The sequence below is a fragment of the Antechinus flavipes genome, chromosome 1 (assembly GCF_016432865.1).
Source record: "Antechinus flavipes isolate AdamAnt ecotype Samford, QLD, Australia chromosome 1, AdamAnt_v2, whole genome shotgun sequence".
In the NCBI taxonomy this organism is placed as follows: Eukaryota; Metazoa; Chordata; class Mammalia; order Dasyuromorphia; family Dasyuridae; genus Antechinus; species Antechinus flavipes.
This window is the reverse complement of record NC_067398.1, coordinates 313,366,760-313,390,938: the sequence shown is the minus strand read 5'-3', so window position 1 is coordinate 313,390,938 and position 24,179 is coordinate 313,366,760. Positions and strand designations below refer to the sequence as shown.

General features: G+C 44.0%; 2 protein-coding genes across 5 annotated transcripts in view; both read right to left on the bottom strand.

Moving 5' to 3' along the window:
• On the bottom strand, positions 1-16,773 carry MYORG (myogenesis regulating glycosidase (putative)). The gene is made up of 2 exons (XM_051965867.1): positions 16,678-16,773; positions 1-7,486 (listed from the first exon to the last, which is right to left on the bottom strand). The coding sequence occupies exon 2, from the start codon at positions 7,394-7,396 to the stop codon at positions 5,261-5,263; it is 2,136 nt and encodes a 711-aa protein (XP_051821827.1). The 5' UTR covers positions 7,397-7,486; positions 16,678-16,773; the 3' UTR covers positions 1-5,260.
• Positions 16,774-20,147: 3,374 nt separating this feature from the next.
• C1H9orf24 (chromosome 1 C9orf24 homolog) overlaps positions 20,148-24,179 on the bottom strand; it is a 48,612-nt gene continuing 44,580 nt past the window's right edge. For 2 of the 4 annotated variants that reach the window (XM_051965959.1, XM_051965968.1), the window contains exons 4-7: positions 23,234-23,309; positions 22,667-22,866; positions 20,815-20,910; positions 20,148-20,308 (exon numbers count right to left, since the gene is read on the bottom strand). In XM_051965959.1, coding sequence (XP_051821919.1) covers positions 20,830-20,910; positions 22,667-22,866; positions 23,234-23,309 — 357 coding nt within the window. In that variant the 3' untranslated portion in view covers positions 20,148-20,308; positions 20,815-20,829. The remainder of the gene's footprint in view (positions 20,309-20,814; positions 20,911-22,666; positions 22,867-23,233; positions 23,310-24,179) is intronic. The other 2 variants (XM_051965950.1, XM_051965942.1) reach the window with 1 other exon arrangement.

The window sequence follows — 24,179 nt, the reverse complement described above, 5'->3', positions numbered from 1 at the left end:
TCTAAAAGGGCAATTTATTTCAAACCCAAGCTACAACATAGCCTGTGAACCCCTTCCCTCCCTTTCCCCATTAACCTCCCCAACCACAGATCCAATCAGACCCCTAAAGGAAAATTCTTTCTCTTTCAGGGCCTGTGATTAGTGGAAAGGAGCACCATGGAGAAGTTACATTTATTCCAAAAATGTAGGGAGTATACAACTACAAATAGGAGATCTATTTATATACATACACACAGAGAGAAATATGTAACATGAAACCATACAGAGATACAAAGAGATAGGAAACACATACCACAGATGTATAACAATACAAAGACATGAAAACATTCTTAGTCATACAGAGAAAAATATGTAGCCACAGACATACAAATAGGAAAACACATTCTGTGTCTCTCCCTCACACATACACAGAAATATGTAGCATATAGAATACATAGAGATACGAAAACCTTCCCAGTCTCTGTCTCTCTCTCACGCACACACACAAAGCACCATCGCAGGCTCACAGAAACACAAAGCCTTATAAAGACATATAATATGTCACATACAAAGATACAAAAGTACCTCCAGGATCAAATATAAAGTTCTTTTTTTGACACTGAAAAGTCTTTAAACCAGTCTTTTCACATTTTACGTTACTTGTAAATACACAATGGATTGTGTCTTTTCACTGGCTTATCTCCCTGGAATCCTCTCCTTTCTCAACTCCACCTTGTTTTCTTGGATTCCTTGAAGTGTCAGGGTAATGCAGTGGATAGAGGCTGTACTTCAAATCAGGGAGACCTTGGATCAAATTCAGTCTTAGACACATACTAGCTGTGAGATTCTGAGCAAATCACTCATCCTCAGCTTCCACCTGTAAAGTAGGGATAATAATAGCAACTATACTGCAGAGCTATTGTGAGAATATTTGTAAAGGAGATTGTACCTGTAAAGCACTTAGCACAGTGTCTGACACATAGCAGAAGCTTATTCTCTTTCCTCAACTCTCATCTTTTTCAGGCAGTGTTTCCTGGTCTTACCAACTGCTGGGGCTTCTTCTTCTGAAATTGCCTTCCATTTACCTAATTATTTTCATGTTATCTCCCTTTTTAGAATGCGAACTCCTTACTGATTCAAAGTTATAAAAACAAGAACCATTCTCTAATAGATAAGTGATTAAAGGATACGAACAGGCATTCAAAAGAATTAAAATGTATATAGTGCCTTTATGCCTGACACTGTGCTAAGTGCTTTAAAATATTATTTTATTTTATGCAAACTATAAACCACCATAAAAAATGCTCCAAATAACTGAGAATTAGAGAAGTGAAGATGAAAATAACTCCAGTTCCACTTCACACCAATTGGACTGACAAAGATGACAAAAGTGGAAAATGACAACAGAACACTAATATGTTATATGTAGAGGGATAAATTGGTCCAGCCATCCTGGAAAGCAATTTGAAACGATGCTCAAAGAGTCATTAAACTGGTGGTGGTTGTTTTTTTTTTTTTTTTTTTAAGTGGGGCCACTGGGGATAAGTGACTCACCCAGGGTCACACAGCCAGGACGTGTTAAGTGTCTAACCCAGATTTGAACTCAGGTCTTCCTGCTTTCAGGGCTAGTGCTCTAGCCACTGCACCATCTAGCTACCCCAGAGTCAATAAATTGTGTGTACCATTGACCTAGTTACACCATTATTATAGATATACCCTAAAGAGATCAATAAGAAAGGAAGCATATGTACAAAAATATCTATAGCAGCTCTTTCCAAAAGCAGCAAAAAACAATGCCTGGAAACTAAGGAGTTGTGTACCTATTAGAGAATCTCTAAAGAAATTATGACATATGAACAATGGGATATTATTGTACCTGAAGAAATGGAAAGTTTTTTTAAAAACTGGGAAAACTGTATGATCACATGCAGAGAAATGAGCAGAATTAGAACAGTAATCTACAAAATAACATTAAGCAGAAGAACTCCGAAAGACTTTAGAACTGAAAAGTGAAATAAAAATCCATGAGTCCAAAGAAACAAAGCTAAAGTGTATTAGCCACCTCTTGGCAGAAGTGATGGAATCAAGATGCAAAATGAAATATCCATCTTTAGACATGGTCAATGGAAAATTTGGTTTACTTGACTATACATACTTGTCATAAAGGTTTTTTCTTTTTGTTTCCTGTCAGTGAGAACTGGGGAAGTGGAAAAGAAAAAAAATAATAAATGCTTGTTAATTGAAAAAATAAAATTAAAAAAAAAGTAGGAGCTCTTTGAAAAAAGGGATTCTTTTTTGCTTTCCTTTGCATCCTTAGCCTGGAATATAGCAAAGGTTTAGTAAATGTGTGTTGACTGGCTGATGCAATCACTCATGGACATATATACACATGTATTGCCATACATGCACAAAGACAAAACTAAATATACATACGCAGTAGTCAAAGAGAAAGATATTCAAACATATACACAGAAAGATTCATATACATGGAAAATATTACTATAGGTATAGAAACTCAGCTACAGACACACAAAACTACCCAGCCGGTTTCTCACACACGAACATACATGGCCATAGAGTCACATAGACATACAGATGCTCAACCACTCATACACATTCAGAGAGATTCTTTCACACATGTATATACATATCCAGCCACAAATACATTCACAGTCATCCAGATACATAACCATGGACATCCCCATCCTCTCACCCAAATAGCTACACTCTTCTCTCACACACACATTAACATGCAAGCAAATACCCAGTCACATGCACATTCACATAGAGATATCCAGGACCCCCTCCCCAAACCCCCAACCCTTTCACATATACAGTCTCATACATGCAGACACATGGTCCATCCCAGGAATCAGTCTAACACACACATCTAGTCCCTACTGCAGACATTTGTTCTCGTGCAGAGATACACAGCCACAAAATAGTTACACAGAGCCATTCACACATGCACCTAGTCACATAAGGAGACAATCACTACACAGAACTAGTTTGTCAAATATATACACCTGGCCACATTAAAAAGAGAGACTCATGGGCAATCACACAGAGATACCTAGCCCCATAGACATTCATATCCAAAGCCACATGGATAGAGAGACAGGTATGGACATAGACATAGAGATTAAGTCACGTGTGTACACACGCAGTCACTTACATTCACATGAGGCAATTCTCACTATAAGGCATCCCTGACCTATCGGTGTGTCTGAATAAAGCAGTGCTGAACAGATAGGTCTTGGAGGGGGGGTGTCAGTGCAGCATTAGAACATATGATCTATTCTGTACTCTCTCTTTGCTTGCCTACTCTCTGGGGTACAATATAGGTAAAGACCATAGCCTTCATAGTTCCATGCCCAGTTAATATGATATGGCCTGAGGAGACTCTGGCCCCAAGGGCTCCTGATAGTCTGTGTGCAGCCACCTCTTCCTTTTTCTAATCTGGAGTCAGGAAAGGGAAAGGGAAGGAGGACTAAGGCCAGGGCCAGGAAGAGTATACACTTAGATCTTACTTATTCCTCCACTCTCAAAGAGAAGGGATTTCAGTGTATCTTTTCAGGCAAGGATAACCAGGAGCCAGTTTCAGAATTTCAGAGATTTCCAATTCATTTACTCCCATTAAGGCTCAGTTCCCAGAGGGATAATAGTAAGAATCATGATCAAATGTAGGAGCCGGCTTGATGGACAAGGTGTTCCATGTCATGGTTACAAGAATATAACTGAACCTAAGATTTAATGTTCTTTCTTATAGAGGGACAAGGGTATGAGGGAAAGACTGGGATCACAAAGTCCATATCACTTTGGAAGTCAGAAAGAGGGTTTTATTCCCTACCCTAACTTCAATCTTCTGACCCCATTTGTTCCCCGTTCTTTACTTTCCTAAATTTTAAAAATTCTCTCAAAATAGATGACCATTAAAATTTATTCCACTATCTGTAGTAATTTGTGGGCAGAGATACTTGTATCAAGGGAGGAAAAGATGAGAAATACTGCCAGAATTGGAAGTGATGGAAGCTGGAATTCATTAATGGAAAAGGAATCAGGACAGGTCACCTTACAAGTCCTATAGCTCAATTCTACTTCCCCATCCAAGTTTGTTCTGAGAAGGAAACTCCCAGATGAGAAACAGGGAAGTGGAGACTAAATAGAAGGTGAGGAGGGGTAGGAAACATTCCCTTCTCAATCCAGGCAGATTTCATTTTTGTGCTTTTAATGACCAACCATGTGCAAAGAAGAGCTAAGTCAGGGGAGAAGAAGGGGATCGTTGACCCCCTGCTATCCTATTTTGATTTGGGGCCACATGTATGTGTGGCTCATGAGGAGAATTAAATGGTTCAATAAAAAAAAAGGGGAAAGCGGGGAAATGGAAGGAGTATGAGGAGGTTGAAACCACAAAACCCACGTCCCCTTGGGAGACAAAAATAGGGTTTTACTCCCTATCCTAATTTCAATCTTCTCACTTTACCTCCTCCCCTTCCAAAGGATTCCTGCCTTTTTTTTTTTTTAAATCTCCCAAACCAGATGACCACTAAGTTTCCTTTCAGTTCTAACTGTCTATGGTACTTAATGGGTTTATTCTTGCCTCTCTACCTAAGGAGACTACAAGTCCCAGAATGCAATGGAAGATAAGATCTTCCGAGATAGAAGCAGTGCATCCTGGGAGGAGGTTCTTAGCATGAGTTATGAGAATACAGACTATAAGTGTGGAAAGAATTTCATATGGCTTTCTCTTGGGTAGGGAAGGCTAGAAAGTGAGACTATGACTGACCTTCCCCTTCCTTTGTTCCCAGTCTCAGAGGAATAAGGGTAGATACGTGTCCTAAAAGATTTCAGAGAAATCTTATTTGAGGGGGGCCAGAAATACCCAAAAAGATTGAAGTGGGGGAGCTTAAAAGAGAGCTCGGTGATAGATTAGAACCAAGGGCCCTACTCCAAAGTTTTTTGGGAAAGAATGATATGGAGATGGAGCTAGTGGATAGATGAGGAAAGTTAATGGCTCTAAGGGAGGTGTGACTGGGGAAAGAAGGAATCGAATCCAGAGGCAAGGCTTTGGTGAAGGGAAGGTTTGGAGTAAAATTCATCACAGTCTGGGCTCGAGGATGGAGTTAGGAACAGTTTTGGAATGGGAGATGGTGGTGAAGCATCTGGGGTTAGAGCCAGGATGTCTCTAAGATAGGCTCTTTAAGAGGTTAGGGGAAGGAAAGGGGAAACAAGGTTCTGATGTTAAGGTCTCTGAGCAATGAAATTTCTAGAAAAAGCAGGGTTAGGACACCCAGGTAAAATAAGCCACTTCGTCCAGATCCACAGGGTAGTCTGTGAGCAGGATGGGTGCCTTGACAAAGAGCTCTCCCTTATAGCTGCGCCACTTCCCCGCAGGCAGGTACACATCACGCTCCTGCTTGCCCGGTTCCAGCACAGGTGCCACAAGCAGCGTGTCCCCGATGAGGAACTGAGAATCCACTCGATGGGCTGCTTCATCTCCGGGGGCAATCCACCAGAGAGGCCGAACTATGGGATCGCCCGTGTCGGTGACCTCTCCGGCCAGCTCCAGGAGCAGGGGGGCAACCAGCTCGGCCCTCAAGGCTGCAAACTTGCGCGCTATCTCCACCACCTCCTGGTCATAGAGCCAGGGCGGGATGGAGAACTGCATGGCGGGCATGAAGGCCGCCACCTCCAGCCAGCGCACGTAGAGCTCACGCTCTGGGATTCCGGTGTTCCTGCCACCCTCGCCAGCTGTATGCCCCGGAACGGCATTGCCACCTATGAGGTCAGGCAGGATGAAGGGGTAACCCAGCATACTGATGGTCAGCACGGCCGGGATCAAGGAGCGCAGCCCCAGCTCGTGGCCCCACACCGAGTCCCGGTCGATCAGGCGGAAGAAACAAGAGATGTTCTGGGATTGGTAGCCCACACGCACCTCAGCCAATGAGAAGAAAGGAAGCGCCATCTCGGTGTAGCGCCGGCTCCAGAGGTTGGGATCCGACAGGGGGCGGAAGGTGCTAAAGTCCCGGGGCAGATAGCTCACTTCGCCAGCATCGAACTTGAAGGAGGAGATGGAGTACTGCGTGCGGAGTCTCCGGAGGTGCCCCTGGAACCACTCCCGGGCGGCCGGGTTGGTGAAATCCAAGACAGCCCCGATGCCGTTCCACCAGCGCACCAGCGCTGGCAGCCGGCCGGTGGGCTCCCGCACAAAAAGCCCCCGCTCCACTCCTTCACCAAAGCTGGACGAATTGTAGTTGACAAAGGGGTGCACCCAGAGGGTGACCCTCAAACCAGCCTCCTGCAGCTTCCTGAACATCTCTGTGGCGTTGGGGAACTTGGTTTCATCGAAGGTGAAGTCCCCGTAGGCCGGCATGTACATGTCATCAATTTCCAAGTAGCTGCAGTTGAAGCCGTACTTGCGGATCTTCTCAGCAAAGCGCAGGACCTTATCCTGGTCCACTGCTCTCCCGTAGAGGGCCCACGTGGACCAGATGGGGTCGCGAAAGGCTTCTCGGGCGGGCACTTTGGACGGCTTATTAAAGTAACGCCGCACCATGTACTTATGAATTGACGTCACATCAGAACCCACACAAACCCGGTAACTGAGTTCAGGCAGGGGCTCACGGCCCGTGGGCGGCTTGTAGGATGTGTCATGGTAGCGGGCCTGCAACAGGAGAGAGCGCCCAGTGGCATTCCAGCCCAGGTGGAAGGGCACCGAGTCATTGACCTTGATGGCCACTGCTTTGGACGACAGCCAGTAACGCTCAAGAATACCCCCAAAGGCAGCCCGAGATGAGTACACGTCACTGGTCACAAAGGGCTGGGGCTCCTGGAGGCCCGCTAGCTGGATGGGCCAGTGCTGGGTCCGCATCTCCGCACCCCCATACCAGTGCACGTCGCCCAGGAACATGGTGTGCTCCACCGAAGGGGTGGGAGCCAGTTCCTCCCAGCGAACCCGGTAGCACATGACGGTGTCCTTGGGTCGCACCGTCTGGATGAAGAAATTGAGGGGGCCTCCGGTGGAGCGGGAGCAACTTAAGACATCCCCCTCTCGGGCGCAGGACTCCAGGTCCAAAGCCCCGGAGCTGAAGGCCAGCCGGAAAACTTGCTCTCCCTGCTGGTTCCGGATGGAGAAGCCGCCTGTCCGGAGTTCCAATAGCTCAGCCCGAAGGCGCTCGGCCTTCCGGAGAGATGTGCTATAGTAGCACCAAGCAACCACGGCTGCTAAGACCAGCAGGAGCCCCAGCACTATAGATCCCACCATGGGTTTTAGTTCTTTGGATGGCTTGACCTTGGTCGGGGAAAAGTTGTCAGGGAGAAAGGTATACATGGTTGTGGCAGCTCTGGCAGCAGCCTGAGAATTCTGCTCAGTTTTCTTCCCCCTTCGATGTCTCCCTTTTTGGGGATCCTGGGTCATAACCCCTCAGGCTGGGTAAGGAAGGGGAAGGCTACTACTTTCCCCATAGGATTATATAACCAGATCCACTGAGGCCTGAAGAACCAGCGCCTGAAAAAGGGGGAAAGAGACAGGGTTTAGTTCTTTATGTTACTTTTAAACTCCTATAATCCTTTCCTTCACCTCCCTCTCCACATCCTTCTGTCCTTGACCTCCAAAAATATATATTTGACAGCATGATATCCATCAAGCAGATTTTTTTTGACAGTACAGAATGTGGGACATGAAACAGGGAAGATGTTGGATAAACCACTTCCAATATTCCAAAAATGAAGATGATATCTAGTATTTTAAGACTATTTATTATTATTTATTAAGTACTATTTATTCTAATAAGAATGTAATATCCTTAAGGGCAATTTTGTGATTAGAAGCTGGTAAATGCTTAATAAAAACTCATTTCTTTATAAAGGGAATTCCTCCCAACAACTTCAAATCAGAAAACATAACCATCGATCCTGGGATATGGCAAGCAGTAAGACAAACTTAATTGCAGACAGGAGAGTAAATTGTCAAGATCCTTATATCCTTAAGACACAAAATCACACAGAGGAAAAGACCTTAGATCACTGCTAGGGAAGCCACCAGGGGAAGTAGCAAGGTGGGCCAGAGAGGCAATCATCTGGGTTGTGGAACCATCTGATAATTTTCTATTTTTAACTAAAGATTCTTGAAAACTAAATGTGCAGTTCAATTGTACTTTTCTGCTGAAGGAGTGCAAGCATTATCAATGCCTTCTAAATTACAATATCCTAGGGAAAAGTTCTGTACTATTTCATACTCCAAGAATCTATAACTTTGTTGGCTTATATTTTCTAGCTACTTTCCCAAGTCTTTCCCATTCTTCTCTTTTCCTCCTTTCTGACTACTACCATAATTTAGTCATTTAGCCTTTGCCTCGATTATATAACAGACTCTTAACTATTGTCCCAACTTTTTTGTCGTGTCTCCCTCTAATTCATTCCAAATATGGCAGGCAAACTGACTTTTTTAATGGAAAGCCCCGACTTTTGCTCAAGATTTCCAAAGGCACCTTAGTGACCACCAAGATAAAGTCTCTTGTTTTAATTTTTTTAAAAACTTTTTATTGACAGAACCCATGCCAGGGTAATTTTTTACAGCATTATCCCTTGCATTCTGTTCCAATTTTTCCCCTCCCCCAGACGGCAAGCAGTCCTTTATGTGTTAAATAGGTTACAGTATATCCTAGATACAATATATGTGTGTGCAGAACCAAACAGTTCTCTTATTGTACAGGGAGAATTGGATTCACAAGGTATAAATAACCCGAGAAGAAAAACAGAAATGCAAGCAGTTTATATTCATTTCCCAGTATTCTTTCTTTGAGTGTAGCTGCTTCTGTCCATCCTTGATTAATTTAAACTGAATTAGCTCTCTTTATCGAAGAGATCCACTTCCATCAGAACACATTCTCAAACAGTATCGTTGTTGAGGTATATAATGATTTCCTGGTTCTGCTCATTTCACTTAGCACAAGATAAAGTCTCAACTTCTTAACCTACCTTCAGAATAGTTTTAAATCTAACCTACCTCTATCCAGCTTCAGTTCTCAGTGCTTCCTTTTAATGAACCCACTATTGGTCTTCTCTCCCCCCTTAAACATGTCATAATAATTTCCTGAAATGTTCTCCTTGTTCAACCTTTTAGGACCCACCTAAAGCACCACTTCCTCTAACTAGCTTCCTCTACTCTAGTCCAAAATGAACTACCTCCTCCTATTGATTGTTATTTACTTGGCACTTACCACACACTACCACCTTGGATTGTTTGGGAACTTTTCACCCTTAAGTCTTATTTTCCCACTTATAGCACTTCAAACAATTGTTCATCCTTCTCTATATTCTCCTACAGAGCCTGGCTCATAACAAGTTCTCCATAAATGTATGTTGATGGTTTTGCTGGAGAAAAGGTAAGTGCTTTGCCTTGGGAATAGTATTCCAAGGCCATAGTGAAAGGGAAGAATGAAGACATTTAAAAAGGCAAGCATATCGAAAAAAGATACTAATTTCTTTAAACAGAACGTTATGAGATGATTTCTTTTTCTTTCTTGAGGGTAGAACCTCATGGGAGATCTTTCTCAGACTAGCTTCAATCCCAGGTATGACCACACCAGGTCTCTCTTTTTCCCCTATTCCCATTACATACCTCAGACAAACTAAGAACTGGGAAAGATCTTGGCTTAAAAAGAGCAAGGTCTCCCACTGCATTTGGGGACATCTTCAGTTATCCTCACATATGTCTTGCTATTGGACTCTCATGATTGGAGAAGAGAGTGAAGTTGATGACTTTGCACAGCCCTGCCTCACTTAAAACCAATTCATTTGTAAGTCAAGATATCACCTCCTAATGTCATTGTGACCAAAGAAGAATGAGAGATCATTACTGATCACAAAATAGATAATTTTTATTATATCAAGTTAAAAAGTTTTGTACAAACAAAACTAATGCAAACAAGAATAGAAAGAAAGCAATAAATTGGGAAAACATTTTTACATCCAAAGGATCTGATAAAGGCCTCATTTCTAAAATATATGGAGAAATGACTCAAATTTATAAGAAATCAAGCCATTCTCCAATTGATAAATGATCAAAGGATATGAACAGACAATTTTCAGATGAAGAAATTCAAACTATTTGTAGCCACATGAAAAATGCTTCAAATTACTATTGATCATAGAAATGTAAATTAAGACAACTATGAGACACCACTACACACCTGTCAGATAGGCTAGAATGACAGGGAAAGATAATGCAGAATGTTGGAGGGGATGTATGAAAATTGGGACACCAATACATGGTTGGTAGAATTGTGAACACATCCAGCCATTCTGGAAAGCAATTTGGAACTATGCTCAAAAAGTTATCAAACGGTGCATACCCTTTGATCCAGCAGTGATACCACTGGGCTTATATCCCAAAGAGATTTTAAAGAAGGGAAAGGGACCTGCATGTGCAAGAATATTTGTGGCAGCCCTTTTTGTAGTGGCCAGAAACTGGAAATTGAGTGGATGCCCATCAATTGGAGAATGGTTGAATAAATTGTGGTATATGAATATTATGGAATATTATTGTTCTGTAAGAAATAACCAGAAGGATGATTTCAGAAAGGCCTGGAGAGACCTACATGAACTAGTTGAGTGAATGAGCAGGACCAGAAGATCATTATATACTTCAACAACAATAGTATATGATGATCAGTTCTGATGGACATGGCCCTTTCTTCAACAATGAGATGAACCAAATCAGTTCCAATAGAGCAGTAATGAACTGAACCAGCTACACGCAGTGAAAGAACTCTGGGAGATGACTATGAACCACTACCTAAAATTCCCAATCCCTCTATTTTTGTCCATGTGCATTTTTGATTTCCTTCACAGGCTAATTGTACACTATTTCAAAGTCTGATTCTTTTTGTACAGCAAAATAATTGTTTGAACATGTATACATATATTGTATTTGACTTATACTTTAACATATTTAACATGTATTGGTCAACCTGCCATCTGGGGAGAGGGGAAAAGTTGGAACAAAAGGTTTTGCAATTGTCAATGCTGAAAAATTACCCATGCATATATCTTGTAAATAAAAAATTATAAAAAAAGGGAGGGGCAAGGTCTCTCATTGCATTTGGGGACATCTTCAGTTATCCTCACATATGTCTTGCTATTGGACTCTCATGATTGGAGGAGAGAGTAAAGTTGATGACTTTGCACAGCCCTGCCTTACTTAAAACCAATTCACTTGCAAGTCAAGATATCACCTCCTAGTGTCATTGTGACCAAAGAAGAATGAGAGATCATTACTGATCACAAAATAGATAATTTTTATTATATCAAGTTAAAAAGTTTTTGTACAAACAAAATAATGCAAACAAGAATAGAAAGAAAGAAATAAACTGGGAAAACATTTTTATATCCCAAGGATCTGATAAAGGCCTCATTTCTAAAATATATGGAGAATTGACTCAAATTTATAAGAAATCAAGCCATTCTCCAATTGATAAATGGTCAAAGGATATGGACAGACAATTTTCAGATGAAAAAATTGAAACTATTTGTAACCACATGAAAAGGTGCTTCAAATCACTATTGATCATAGAAATGCAAATTAAGACAACTCTGAGACACCCCTATATACCTGTCAGATTGACTAAGATGATAGGAAAAGATAATGACACATGTTGGAGGGGATGTAGGAAAACTGGGACACTGATACATTGTTGGAACTGTGAACAGATCCAACCATTCTGGAGAACAATTCAGAACTATGCTTAAAAAGTTATCAAACTGTTCACACCCTTTGATCTAACAGTGTTTCTACTGGGCTTATATCCCAAAGAGATCTTAAAGGAGGAAAAGGGACCCACACGTGCAAAAATGTGGCAGCCTTTTTTATAGTGGCAAGAAACTGGAAACTGAATGCTCATCACTTGGAGAATGGCTGAACAAATTAAATTCATCTTTATGAATATTATGGAATATTATTGTTCTGTAAGAAATGACCAGCAGGAAGATTTCAGAGAGGCTTGGAGAGACTTACATGAACTGATGCTGAGTGAAATGAGCAGAACTAGGAGATCATTACATGATAACAACAAGATTATATGATCAATTCATATAATTCTGATGGACATGGCTCTCTTCAATATTGAGATGATTCAAACCAGTTCCACTTGTTCAGTGATGAAGAGAGCCATCTATACCCAGGGAGAACCGTGGGAACAGAGTGTGGACCAAAACATAGCATTTTCACTCAGATTATTTGCTTGCATTTTGTTTTCTTTCTCAGTTTTTCTTTTCCTTCCTTCTTGATCTGATTTTTCTTGTGCAGCAAGATAACTGTGTAAATATGTGTGTGTGTGTGTGTGTGTGTGTGTGTGTGTGTGTGTATAGGATTTAACATATATTTCAGAATATTTAACATGTATTGGACTACCTGCCACCTCGGGGAAGGAGTGAGAGGAAGGAGGGGAAAATCTGGAACAAAAGGTTTTGCAAGGGTCAATGTTGGGAAAAATTATCCATGCATATGCTTTGTAAATAAATAAAAATTTAAAACATTTAATAAATAAGCATAATTACAAAAAAAATAATAAAAGTTGATTTGAATGAATATTTTGTGCCATTTGTCCAGGGATGAAAAAATGGCTACTTAAAGCCATGACAATTTTCAAACCTTTACTTGCTATTTAATTGCACCATCATCTTCATCATAATCACCATCACCATCAAGACTCCTCTCCTTTTCCTCTGCTTATCCCCCCCCTCACTGAGATTCACACATAGAACCAGACATGTAGAATCACAGAATTCTAGGACTGGCAAGGGAACTTTGACATAGGCAGCCACATGACAAGCAAGAATACACAAAAAGATCCATGGACAAACATTAACTTGCTCTGGATTTGTCTCTAATTCCCTATTACCAAACTTCTAATCAGGGACAGAGTGGAGCTAAGGTGGAGAGGAAGGAGATAAGTCACCAAGCTGTATTTACTTTTTCCATTCCCAGAAAAAACACATCTGAGAAACAGTGCCAGTTACAAAACTGTATTTTTAATTCAGTCATCTAAGCTTTTGCCTCCATCACTTCCAGCTCCAAGCAAAAGTAAATTGGGTTCTCTAAAGTTGCAAACTTAACTCTGAAACTTTACTGTCTTGAGAGCTATGGTTTGAACCCACCCCTTCACTTTTTGACCTGGTTATTCCAGTTCTAAATTTTAGTCCAGGTTGATCTGGAATGACTTTCAGTCCCTTTGCTCATCTTGTTTTGGTCTAAAATAAGATAGGTACAGAGGGAGATCTTTCCACAGATCTCAGACCCCTTAGCAATCTCCACAAATCCCCAGGAAATCTCCTTCCAGTCAATCTTGTGTGTACATGTATTGGGTGGGGGGGAGGGGAAAAAGAGGCAGAATATAAAATTTTAAAAGTTAAAAAGCCATCTTTCTTTTGGCAATAATGAGTCTTAGCAAGATAATCCAAACTCTGATAAGATAACCAGAAATACCTGATCTGCTAATTTTTGAAGCCTCTTGGAACCTCTGTAATCCTGCCCAAAGCCCACAGCATATTATGACCTTTCTGGTAGTCTATAATAGTTCAAAGGCCCATCCTCACTTAATCCCACCTACTTTCCAAGCCACCAGGAGGATCCTGGTCCCACTTCCCAGTATTCTATTTTTTGTGTAAAGGGTCTTATACTAAGTATGTTGTGAAGGAAGAAAGGAAGTAAACAGCAGAGAGGAAATGAATCTTTTCTCAGGGATATTCTGAGCCACAGGTTCTGAAACCTTTTGGTCTCAGGACCAATTCCTACTACTGATTAAGATGACCCCACCCCCAAAGCTTCTGTTTATGTCAGTTATATCTATTGATTACCACATCAGCAATTAAGATATCTTAGTATTATTATGAAAATAGTATTGATGTCATAGCCCTGCAGGGCTCTCTGGATGGTACTTTGAGAACCAATGTTCTGAGCTGACAGGGAACATCTCCAGCTCACTGATTTTTTTTCTTGAGCACTTATGAACTGTTCCCTTTCTCTTCTCCCTCTCTATCCTCCCCCTCCAATAAAAGAATCTTCAAAGTTAAAAGGACTTTAAAAGTTAGCTGGTCCTCTCAATTCATTTGCAAAGAAGGGCCCAAAGAGATGCTATATTATATATACCATGAAATTTTTTATTTATTGGTTTTACCAAATTTTTTTCTTCTCAAAAAAATTCTTTATTATAAGGTATGGCTCTTTGAGATAGGAAGACATATGGGGGAATATCTAGGTGATACAATCAACAAAAGATGTAGATGAAAATCTTTTTTTTTTTTTAAAGTCATCTAGTCCTACCATACTTGAATAGGATTTCCCTCAAAATAGCTCTGACGGGGTTATCAAGCTTCAATATAAAGCTTCCTTTCATAGGGAAATCCTTATCTTTTATTTTTTAAGGAAGACAAGAATTTCTAAAATTCACACTATTTGATGTCTCAAGCAGGAGAAAAGGTAATTTGTTCTTAGTTCGGTTTCCCTTTTCCCAGTTCCCCATCCCCAGCATAGCCTGGGAAAAGTAATATTGGACTGTGGAAGAAGTCAGAGAAGAATCTATCAAAATACTTATCAGCACCCAAGTCTTTTTTCCAATTCAATTTAATATGAACTCACTGTGTCCAAAGTAGATTTTTCTGGTTTTGGATAGTTCTAATTAATAGGCTTTTTTTTTTTTTTATGTTGAACAAAATTCAGTCTTCTTGATTTTGATCACATCTTTGTTATACCTTGTTTCTTCCGCTAGATTGAGCTCCTCAAAGGAGAATTGTCTTCTACTTCACCCACATTTAGAACAGTATGGAGGTCTGTTAAATGAATGGAGTTTTTTTACGTCCCAGAGGGCAAAACTAGATAGTGGGTAGAATTCCAGGGAAGTAGACAAACAAACAAACAAAAACACTTCAAAACTCATAATTAGACCTGTCCCCAAACAGCCTGGACAGTGTGAGTTAAGTAGAGAGCTCCTTATCAATATAAATGTTCAAGCCCACTGTATGTAGTGAGTTTTCTTCTGAGATTCTGTAATGGGGCATAGAATATTCACACCCTAGGGAACATGAGGACATGAAAGAGCTTCACTAATGAAGACAACAACGAGACCCATCAGACAAGGACAGAAACTTTATAGTGTTTACAAGTTGAGAAGCATATTTATTGGAGAGATGTCATTGCACTTTCCTGTGTAGGTGGACGGAAGAATTATCTAGATCAGTCGTGTTCAAGCTGCTGCCAGTCTGGGCAGCTGCTGGAAAGGAGTGGCTTAAAATCCAAGCCCAAGCTACACTAGGGGAGGGGATGATTTCTGGAAGGAGCTGGCAGCTGTTCTTCCGCCTGGCTGGAAGTCCTTCTGTGGTTACTGATAGCCCCAGATTCACCAGAACACCACCCTGTAATCAGCGCGGTCTCCCCTACTGTCTGGCTGTGGGACACTCATTTATCCTGGGAAGGGATGCTGTGTCTGCTATGCATTTGTCCTGGACCTCCCTCTCTTCCAAGTCTGAGGGGAAGTGCCAGTGTCCCTCCCACAAGCCTTGGTGCTTTGCCCTGGTGGCTCCCGGGTTTCTCCCCCCCGCTTTCTACCCTTCGCTATTTACCAGAGTCCCACTCAAAAGCAACTTGATCGCCAGCCCAGACCTCAGTGCCGTGCGGGAGAGTGCCAAATGCAGCTTGGATCGGATGGCGGAGAACAACTGGCCTGGACCCAGAGTCCCAGCCCCCACCCTGGGAGAGCCTCACAGCTCCCCCTTCCTCCCAAGGGCCTTCCCGCCGTGGCTTCTCACCCAAATTCTCCGTTCAACCAGCTCCCGGCCCCAGTCCACCCGAGAGTAATTTCATTCATCCAACAGCAACCCTATTGGCCCAAAAGAGTACATGCGGCTCTCTAGTCTGAGTTGGGCGTAGCCTTGGAAGTTAAAGGAACTATAGAAGTCGTGGGGTCCAGCCTTCTCCTAAGGTCCTCCTTCTTAGGGTCACCCAGCTGATAACAGGCAAAGCTGGGACCAAACCAACATCTCCGGACAGCCCAGAGGTGTTTCCATTACACAGGTGTCCCATTTCTCTGCCTGGGACTCCTCCCCCTCTTCCCAAAGATTGGAGAGTTCTGGGAAACTCACGTTTCAGAGCCAGTGGCTGACCGAGAGGGCGCGAGGCCGAGGGGCTCCCTTATCCACCCCCAAACCCAGCCGGCGGCCAAGCCCGACTGACTCATCCTAAAGGCGAGGCTCGGGGTGCCCGGAGTCCCTGCACCTCGCTTTCCCCTCGTCTCCAACACCCTCACCCCCGGAACCCACGTACTCGAATCGGGGAGGAGAATTCTTTAGTGGGTCCCATGCCCTCGGTCAGATTTGGCTGGAGCCCAGGACCTGGACTGGGTTTTAGGGATAGGGGTGGGGTGGAGTGGGGTTCAGGGTTAAAGTCAGAAGTAATAGGTTACACAGCTCAGCTCCGAGATCCCAGGGGGATCCCTCCTCTCCAATGCCGTGTGCCTCCCCTCGAACCCTCCCAAAGCAATTCCCTATCTCCCACTCGTGTTCTCTCCCCAGGGGCGTCCCCACCCCGATTAACGACAGCATTCCCTCGCAAACTGCTCTCCAGCAAAAAAGCTGGCTCCGGACCTCAGCGGCCCCCGTCCCCCATATACTGCCGACCTTCGCCCAGGAAGAGGGAGCACTTACGGACTTCTCCCCAGCCGGACTGCTCTCGGACCCCGGCCAAGGGCCCGCGGGGGCGGCCAGAGCTTGCTCCTAAGCAGAGGCCAGCCGCAGTCCGCGCGTCGGCTCGGAGCTTGTTTACGGCGCCTCTGCAGCCCACGGGCGGCCTCCTGGGCACACAGAGGGTCCCAGGGAGTCCTCCAGCCCGGGGGGAAGCCCTACCCAGAGTCACTAGGGAGACCCGCCCCCATCCTGCTCCTGCTCCTCCTCCAGCCCCCGGTCCCGGAGCTCCGCCCCGCCCCGGCGAAGCCCATCGCCCCGAAAGCAGCTCCCTCGGTCCGGCCCCGCGGGTGTTCCCAGGGGGTTCCGGCGCCCACTTTTGCAGCACACCTCTTCTCTGGCGACCTAACCCCGAAAATTCCGTCCCGTTTCACCTCCCCCAACTCTTCTCCGGAGGTCCCACCACTCCGAGAATCCCGCCTCTTCTCCACTTATAACTCCTCCCTCCTCCCTTTCTGAACTCCGCCCCTGCTGTTCCCCTAATTCTGGAGAATTCCGCCCTTTCTCACCTCTTAACAGCCCAAACCTTGATACTTCCTTTTCTCCCTCACAGTCCTCTGCAGCTCTTGCAGCTACTGCCCCTTCCCCTGGCCGGCTTTTCTCCCCATTCCGGGTAGTGCTGCCGGAGCACGATTTGGGAAGACCCTTCCCCATCCCCTTACTGGAAAATGTAGTTTTAGAGCTTGAGTTTTAACCTGTGTTCTAGACCCCATGGCAGTCTGGTTATGATAAATACGCCCTCCTAGTTTTAAATATGTAAAATGCATAAGATTGCAAAGGAAATCAATTATGTTGAATTTTATATGCGGTGTTGAAATGTTTAAAAAACAACAAAATAGGTTTCAGGGACGCCAGGTCAAGGATTCTTAAGAGATTCACTGCTGGAGGTTAGGGTGCGAGAGGGAGAAGGAACCAAAGTTTTTGGTTGTAGACATTTGGTGAGAAGTGGGGGGTGGGGGGCCAAGCAGAGGACAGGTAACTTTTTTTCCTGATTTTCATCATTAGTTCAAAACCTGGCATTCTACTGTAGAAGCTTCAGTTAAGAGTGTCTAGGTATGGGGCAGCTAGGTGGCGCAGTGGATAGAGCACCAGCCCTGAAGTCAGGAGGACCTGAGTCCAAATCTGGTCTCAGACACTTAACACCTTCCTAGCTGTGTGACTCTGGGCAAGTCACTTAACCCCAATTGCCTCAGCAAAAAAAAAAAAAAAAAAAAAAAAAAAAAAAAAGAAGTTAACCCCAATTGCCTCAGCAAAAAAAAAAAAAAAAAGTGTCTAGGTATGGGGGGGGGGGGGAGGGACGACTTCTTCCCCTTCCCAAAGTTGTTGGGGATCAGCTTGTTGAATTAACAAAACTGAGTCAAGCCCTTTTCTTTAAGGACCCAGACCTTCTCCCCCCAAAAATATATGAAGTCTCTTTTTTTCCCCTAGTAACTGTTCCTCTGTTTTCCAGAAAGACTCAGATGGTGCATCTTCCTAATCTCAATGATGGTTTGAAGACCTCTGCCACTAATTGACCGTGACCTTGTCTACCAAAAGGGCCTGTAGCAGAGGATCTTTTGCCTCCTTTCTAACCCTGACATTCTGTGGTACTATGTTTAGAATCTCCTTCTCCAACCTATGACCAACCTGGGCTCCCCTTTTCTTCCACCAACCTTAGGATTATTTATAGCATTGCTTATGTCCTGGCTGGGAGACCATGTGAGTCATTTTGCCTATTTTAAGAAGAGATAGTATGAGCTGGGATGGATTCGAGTGTCTCCCAGCTATTCCTTCCCCACTCTCCTGTGTCCAGGAGGCTCTTAACAGGGGCTGGTGTAGGGAGGACATCAAAATAAGACAGTACAATATTGTGTTCCCTTGTGTCTGACTCGTCATGCCCATTTGGGATTTTCTTGGCAAAGTTGCTGACGTGGTTTGCCATTTCCTTCTCAGGCTCATTTTACAGATAAGGAAACTGATCTAAACAGGGTCACAGAACTAGTCAAGTGTCTGAGGCTGATTGATCTTCCTGATTCGAGCCTGGCATTTCATTATCCATTGTGCCACCTAGCTGCCCATGTCTTTGAGAGACACAAAAACATGCAGAATGGAGATAGTTTCTGCTTCTCCTCGCCTTCCCTCCCCCCCAAAAGTCACAACTTTCTTTGGGGGAGGGATAGATGCCTTTTGATAGGCTAGATTACAGAATCTGTATTAAGGAAAGATTTCTGGGCCATAGTCCCTATGCTGAATTCATCCTTTCTTGTTTACTTCATAGATCCTTGGAGGGGAGCCAGAAGCATCTTTGAGCTTAATGAGACAGGGCACCAGGGATGCTAGACTGTGATCATAGTGGGACTGCTGAGTACTGCATTGAGAGGATACTGGACCGGGGTGGGGTCATTTGAAGGAAACTAGGGAGAACCATGATGGAAGAGAACCTAGATTGGAAGAAGTCAAGCCTTGAAGTAGGAGGAAGATTGGATTTTCATCTTCATGGAACAGCATGTAAGCACAAAAACTTGCTATAATGGAAAGAGTATTAAATTTGAAATCAGAGGACCTGGGATTTAAATTCTGCCTCAGTCAATGAAGATCTGTGGGACATCTTTCAGCAACTAACTTCACTCCTTGGACCTGAGGCTTTCTTAACCTCTAAAGTCTCTTCCTATGATCCCATGGTGCTTTGCTCATAGTTAGCTCTCAGATATTTGTTGATAGGTGGATTAAAAAAAAGCCTTTTGGGTCCCTGGAAAGCACACTAAAGTAACTCACCCTCAGCCTTCCCAGTGCCCTCTTCCTATTCCTTGTGTGGCCTCCTACAGTTTTGGTTTACTGCATGATCCTCCTGGTCCCGGTCCCAGGTCTATGCCATGATGGAAGGGGATGGAGAGAGGAAGGTAAAGTTCTTGGACTGGACAAATTTGTATGGGAAAGCTAGGGTGTAAGAAAGTATGAGATGATTTTGGAGGACAGCAGCCAAGAAGCAAAAGTCCATTAGTCTCCAAAGACCATGTGGGGACCCCATGGACCTTGTTCCAGGGGGTTTTCTTAGCAAATATACTGGAATGTTTTGCTATTTCCTTCTCCAGTATATCCCCATTTTACAGATGAGGAACTGACTCAAAAGGAGTTAAGTGCCTTGCCTTGGAAGTGTCTTGAGGCCAGATTTGAAGTGAACCCTAGACCCTATGCTCAATTCATTGAACCACCTTGATGCCCAAGGGAGAGTAGGTGCTTAACACTTTTGCTGAGTGGAACTGGATTGAGGTCACACAGTTGGACTGGGTGAGCCAGTATTAGCTGCTTTCCACCCTTCTCTGGCCCCGATTTGGGGGATTGACCGATCCCCTTCACAAGTATCTTGGAGATGTGACTGGAATTTCTCAGGGGAAGGAGGGATTTAGGGGAGGGTGGAATAAGGGGCTCCAAAGAAGAGATAGATCCAGAGACAGTGGGGGGATGGAATTTGGTTTATTTAACCACCTCATCTTTAGCCCTGATCATAGCTTGGCAAGAGCGGTAGACAGAGCAGTTTTCTGACATAAACTCAGGATGGATGACAAAATGATTTCTCTGGGGTCCTCCGATAAACTTGAAGTGACTGCTGTTCCACCTGCAGTAGTGAGAGGAAATTGGATCAGCCATCCCATCCAAAAAGATGATCTGGCTTTCACACAAATGGCCTCTAGAACCCCTTAACCCCGGGTTCATATTTATGGTGGGAAAAGTCTGGGCCTCTGAGCTCTAGTCAATGATTTAACCTGCCCTACATTCCATTCTGAGACCTAGATATTGAGACCTAGAGGGACACAGTGAGAAGAGGAGATAGGATATTTCCTGATTTCAGCCCACATTCTCAAGCTTCTACATCCAATTATCCCCAGCTCTAATCATGATTCAGCTTTGAGGTCTTAAGCCTGTATCCTCAGAATCCCATTCCCCTAGAAGCTTGTCTCAAAGCTAGGGGCCTTGACCCACACCTATTAAGACAATGGTGTCTCCTCCCAAGGTTAGATATAAAATGTTCCTAACCAAAAAAAGCACGAAGCTGAGGGAGACACCTCCAAAGAGAGGTAGGGGAGGGAAGGCCCACCCACCAAGGGGGTCGGGTGCACTTACTTAACATTTGCAAAGTCATACAGTCGCGGAGGGAGGTTTGAAATCATGCATTTCATTCCGGGCCTGTGGTTGAGGGGTGGTATACTCCTTATATTCCTGTAAGGGAAAAGGAAAAGGGCCTTCAGGTTAGGCAGCTGGAGTACCATTTTCCAGTTCCTTCTCCTCAAATGCAGGTTTGTGCAGACCAAAGTGAGTAAACTCTTGATTCTTGTTGACTTCTGTACCTGTTTGATTATCCAAATCCTACCTGTCTCCTTTGATGCTCAGCTCAAGGTCCACTTTCAAGAAGCCTCCCTTGACTTTCCAAGTTACACTGTTCTCTCCCTTTCCATTGATCATATAGGGCATTTTTCTTCTAACATTTATTACAAATGACTTTATATTTTTCTTTATCCCAGATTATCTTCCTGACCAGACACTGAACTCCCTCTCTCAAAGACAAAGGTTATGTCTATTCTTTCTTTGTCTTTCCTACAGCACAGGTCAAGATAACTCAGAAAGCCCCAGAAATTAAAACAGTGTGGATCAAATGTCGCAGTGGTTTCTGTGGGGTGGTGTTCTCCAACCTGGGGCCTGTATCGTTATACTGCAGGGAAACCAGATTCCTCTGGCTTTTGGGATCATGAAATGCAGGTCTGGAAAAAGACCTTTAGGAATGATTTAATCTAAATTCCTTATTTGACAAGTGAGGGAAAAAAAGAGATTCAGAGAGGAGAAATCCACCTGAAGTTATACAGCTAAGTTAACGGCTTAGTTATGAAGCTGCTCTTTTAGTGGGACCACCATTTTTAGTGGTCAGAAGATCTGGACTATTACTGATGATGTGTGAATTTGGACAAATTCCTTCCCCTCTCTGAACCTGTTTATTTGTAAAATTGGAATAACCATTCCCTGCCCTGACCACTTTCCAGGGTTATGGTGAGAATTCAATCCCTGCCCTGACCACTTTCCAAGGTTATGGTGAGAATTCAATATGAGAATATGAATGGAAATGCTTTGTAAATTATAAAGTAAAAAATAGTTGTAAGGAATTATGACCCTCATTGTTTCTTCCCCACACCTATCTCTACAGGCTGGAAGAATTGTGGCTATCCTTTCCATTTCAGGGACTTTCATATAGGACCATAGAATTTAGATTGGAAGGAAGCTAAGAAACCAAAGTAACCTGATGCTCCATTTTACAAATGAGGGAACGGGGTAAGACCCAGGGAAATTAGATGATTTTCCCAAATATCACTCAGATCAGGAGAAAAGCTGGGACTGGTCATCTCATGTTGTTTCCATAACACCATGTTTCCTGCAGTCACAAGTCAGTTCTAGAAGTGGGGCTAGATCTCAGGTTCAGGGTCTCTCTGGAGTCTTCCAGTTCCCCAGGATCTTACCCCAGGAAGGGGCTTTCATTAAGGGCTAAGGATGTGCTTTATTCCAGACCCTCTACAAGCCCAGGGATATCAATTTGTTAAAAGTTAGAGAAAGATTGCTAGGGAGAGAGGAAGGTAGCCAGGCTGGAAGCTCTTCATGGCTGTACCCTCTCCTTCTTCCAGACTCTGGGGGGGAACTAAGATGTCCTGGGGCTGGATTGAAAAGGCAAAGCTGGGCCTCCCAGAGCAAATAGGATTGGTCTGAGCTAAGCATGAGGAAGAGAGGGACAGATGGTTGAGGGTGTTGGAAGGCCCCCGATGCCATCTTCTCTCTCTCTGTGCAAGCCCATCTTATCCCCCCACCTCTTAGTTCTAAGGCAATGCTAAATTTGCTCGCCACCCTCCAAATTTTCCTCCATATGAGGACACTGAATTTCCTCTACAGTGATCACCACTGCAGGGTATTTCCAGAGGATCTCTTTGAACCTTACAGTCAGTTGGGTCAGATGGCACTCCTTGATGGGCGCCTCTGTGACATAGAGCTCCATGCCTCGAAGGCAGTAATGGCGGCCTGTGCAGGGGCTGTCATATCCCTGGAATGGCAAACGGCCAGGTACGATGTACCTTGGCTGGATGGACGGCAGCTGCTTCCTGGTCAGCGAATTCAGCATGTTGACCATCACCTCTCGCTCTGCCGGGACACAGAGAGCCACATGCAAGAGAGAAATAGGAGAGAGGACAGACCCACAGATAATGCAAGGAGAGAATACAGACACAGAAAGGGGTGGGCAGAAACATGGGGATGTGGAGGGAGATTGATGTAGTGAAAGACAGGGACAGTGGGGCCCAGAAATAGGGGGAAAGGAAAAAGGGGACAAGAGACAGGGACACACAGCATTAAGAGAGATAAAATACAGGTCACAAAAAGGAGAGTTACAGCAACAGTCAGGGAGACAAACAGGGAAGGAGAAGGGAGGAGGGAGTTATATAACCTCTTCATATCTCCAGAACCTCCCCAGCCCATCCATGCCTTCACACCCATACACACGGACAATTACCATAATTGTTGAAGTGCTCAGATTTAGGGGGACCATCCACAGGGGTTCCAGGAGTCACTGGTTCCATCCCACTTTCCTAAAGGAAAGAAAAGCTGTTTCAGACTCCATAGGAAAAAATATTGAAAGGCCAGGACCCAAATGTGATTCCCACTTCCTATAGCCCAGGCAGTCCCTCTGACCATTCTGTCCTCCACCCCTCGCCCTGCCCCAGCTCCCATCTCTCTGTGTGTTCACTTAGTTGCCTAGAAACATCTCCCATCCTCTTTCTCCTCGTATCTCTTTCCTTCCTCACCTTTCTCCTTCATTCTCTTTGTCTTCTTCCTCTTAGGTAATTATATCCTGGCCCATTTCCTGCCCTAATTCCACTGGGCTGTGTTGGAGATGGGTCCTTCATAAGAATAAGCTTAATGGTGGGACATACTTCCTTCCTCCCTGACCTTTTCTCTTAGAATTCCCCTGAGAACAAGTGTTCTCTGTCCTGTTTCATCTCCTTCAACATTCTCAGTGAGCGATTTTGGAATATGGATCCATTTTTCATTTGTATCCTCCTAGAGCAAAGCCCATCTCAAAGAATCTCCTCTCTCTCTCTCTCTCTCTCTCTCTCTCTCTCTCTCTCTCTCTCTCTCTGTCTCTGTCTCTTTCTCTCTCTCTTTCTCTCTTTCTCTCTCTCTCTCTGTCTCTGTCTCTCTTTCATAATAACCCTACCTGGCTTGTCGATGGCCCCAAATCTCCTCACTGCCAGAGATAGCATAGTAGGACATTGCATCATTCCACTTGCATTGTAGAAGGCACAGGGAGGGAGGGGCCTCTGGGTTTCAGGCAGTGACAGGGGCTAAGGTCCTCAGGAAGTAGGAAGGGCACTGACCAGGCCTGCCCAGGGTCACTCTCTGCCTCCAGGTACATACTCCTTCCCTATCCAAATAACTCTCAATATTCCCATCCCCAA